The following is a 3,145-nucleotide window of genomic DNA, read 5'->3' as shown; positions in this document are numbered from 1 at the left end:
GATCAGCCAACCTGCAACCAAAAAAACCTTATGTTCCAAAATGTAAAGTAAATTTGAGTGCTTCAAAATTAATCTAGTATTCTTTACATAAATCATACATTATTTGTTCATGGAACTTTTGAGTGTTAGCCTTAGAATTAGACTAATATACTTGCATGTCACAATTGAAAAAATTACATCCAGAATAGATTCTACCATAATGGATTAAGAACTCCTAGGTTATAAGAAGCATTAACAACTGACATTTAAATCTTTAAATAATGGATCCAAATACACAAGGCCAGGTCTATCTTTCTTTAACAAAAGGAAAAGCACTGTAACTACTGAGGGTAAGGGCATTAGAAAGCAGTACTAGAGAGTTAAAAGGGCTAGGTGACAAGCAAAACGTAATAAAAACCTAATCCTAACTTTGCCATTTTTTGGCTGTGTGACCCTGACAGATAAAAGTTTGGGGATCTCAATTCATCTACAAATGGAAAAAATTACTATTAGCATCCACCTCACCAAGTTATTATAAGGATGAAAATAGGAGTAAACCAAAAATCAGTGCAATATGTATTAATTTACTGCCAACTATATTACAATATGAGTGGATGCATCTAAGGTGGTAAATACTTTGCAGGTGCTTATAACATAATCAAAGAATCTATAACTATGATACCAAGAACCCTGCAAAATAAGGCAATACTTTTATGTCAGAGATCTTAAATATAACCTTATATATTCAGCTAATTTTTGTTTTCCTTTTTAAAGCAGAACTTCTCTATTTAGTACCACAAAGTGGAAAACAAAGTCAAAATCAGCTAAGCTTGCTTTAAACTCTAGATTAACTGTTAAACTACAACAGCAATCTTTTGAAAAATTTCTAGCAACAACTTACCGTCTTCATAACAAGATTTGTTGACAAGTCCTGGATTTTCTGCAAGAGCTTCATTAATTTCAGTTACTTCTCCTGACAGAGGAGAATAGAGTTCACTAGCAGCTTTCACACTTTCCAAAGCACCAAATTCATCTAAATGGAAAAAATTAAAATATTAAATGTCAAAAGTCAATGGCTTTAAAAGGATAAAATATGGAGAAGTGGTCACCTCTCATACAGTCATAATAAAAAATTCCAAATTTCCTTAATTAAAAATAAAACTGAGGCTGGCCGGTTAACTCACTTGGGAGAGCATGGTGCTGATAACACCAAGGTCAGGGGTTCGGATCCACGTACCAGCCAGCCACCACAAATAAAACCATAGGTTTTGTCATGCTCATATCACCTATGAGAAGAATATAAACATCCTCAATAAAGTGGAGTTCTCTGTTCTGAACAAAGTGAATAACAAACAGTGATGTGTCAGAATAACAGATGTGCTTAAGTTCATAAAACTCAACTTACTTTCAACTTACTGTGGCTCAGAAAAAAACAAAATGAAAACTTTAGGATGTTCCAGTAATGGTGAAATGCCTCATATCAGACCACTTCTCTGCAGATAACAATTATAAACTCTGAACAAAACATAAAAAACAATTATATGAAGGCTTTATAGAGTGATCAAAAGGGAAGTCAATCCTTGAAAGAAGGGAACCAAACTGGATGAGATCTTCACTTATACAGTTTGTCCCCCAACAACACTGCCTCATCCAAAGAGCACACAGTGATTAAAACACAAGCAGAAAACCATAGTCTTATATGCTTGAGGGGTCAGAAGATGAAATGTGGTACTGATAACACCAAGGCCACGGGTTCGGATCCCATATAGGGATGGCCGGTTAGTTCACTGGGTGAGCGTGGTGCTAACAACACCAAGTCAAGGGTTAAGATCCCCTTACCGGTCATCTTTAAAAAATAAAAAAAATTTTTAAAAAGAAGATGAAATGTGGGACTGCCAGAGTGGCTGGAAATTGAGGGTTGAAATCCTAGAAAGAAAGGAGCCCTGGTGAAGAGAAAAAGTAGTTAACAGAAACAGATCCCCAAATGACCCACATGGTAGAATTACCAGAGAAACAAGTAGTTATTATAAATGTGTTCAAAGGCTTAAAGAAAAAGATCTAATGAATGAATACATGAGGGGATACTTGCAAAGAAATGGGAATTTTAAAAATGGACATTCTAGAACTGGAAAGTATAGTATCTAAAATAAATTCCATGAATAGCCTTAACAGCAAACTGGAGACAGCAGAAGAAAGAATCAGTGAATGTAAAGAAAGATAAACTGAAATTAACCAATGTAAAGAACAGTTAAAAAAAAAAGACTGGAAAATGGAGAGCCCCGGGGCCTGTGGGACAATATCAAGTGATTGGACAAACATGTAACTGGACACAAAAAAGGAGAGAATGGGGGGGAACTAAAGAAATAATAACCCAAAAATTTTCCAAATTTGGTGGAAAAAAAATCAACTTACAGATTCAAGAAGCTCAGCAAACCCTAAGCAGGATAAACATACAAAAAGCCACTTCTACATTAAGTCATGGTCAAACTGTTAAAAATTTAGCACTCAGGAAAATAACATTACATACAGGAGAAAGACAAGAAAGATGGCTGACTTCTCATCAGGAAAAAGAGTCAACAATGGAATGAAAACTTATAAACTGGCAGGGGAGAGAAAATCTGTCAACCCAGAATTCCATACATAGCAAAAATATCCTTTAAGAATAAAAATGGAATAAAGGCATTTTTAGATAAGTAAAGGTAGTCACTAACACATCTTCACTGAAAGAAATGCTAAAGTCTGTCAGGCTAAAGGTGACGACACAAGTTAAAACCACAGATCTACAGTTAAAAATGAAAAGGGTTTTGGGCCGACCCCGTGGCTCACTCAGGAGAGTGCGGCGCTGGGAGCGCAGCAGCGCTCCTGCCACGGGTCTGGATCCTATATAGGGATGGCCGGTGCGCTCACTGGCTGAGCGCGGTACGGGCAACACCAAGCCAAGGGTTGGGATCCCCTTACCGGTCACAAAAAAAAAAAAGAAAAAAGAAAAGAAATGAAAAGGCTTTTTTGTGGTTTTTTTAATGGTAAATGAGTAAATATAAAATATTTCTTTTTTTTCTTGCTTTCTATAGAAGGCACTTTACTGTTTAAAGCAAAGTTATTATACCATGTTGTAGAGTTAACTATATCTGTTGATGTAAAAAAAAAAAAAAAAAAAAAAAAAGGG

General features: G+C 35.6%; 1 protein-coding gene across 1 annotated transcript in view; it reads right to left on the bottom strand.

Moving 5' to 3' along the window:
* Window positions 1-3,145, bottom strand: part of GCSH (glycine cleavage system protein H (aminomethyl carrier)) — a gene marked incomplete at both ends in the record, with an annotated part of 13,743 nt that continues 10,598 nt past the window's right edge. The window contains 2 exons of the mRNA XM_008586322.1: window positions 1-11; window positions 881-1,012. Coding sequence (XP_008584544.1) covers window positions 1-11; window positions 881-1,012 — 143 coding nt within the window. The remainder of the gene's footprint in view (window positions 12-880; window positions 1,013-3,145) is intronic.

The sequence above is a fragment of the Galeopterus variegatus genome, unplaced genomic scaffold (assembly GCF_000696425.1).
Source record: "Galeopterus variegatus unplaced genomic scaffold, G_variegatus-3.0.2 Scaffold3932, whole genome shotgun sequence".
In the NCBI taxonomy this organism is placed as follows: Eukaryota; Metazoa; Chordata; class Mammalia; order Dermoptera; family Cynocephalidae; genus Galeopterus; species Galeopterus variegatus.
This window is presented reverse-complemented; position numbering and strand designations above follow the sequence as displayed.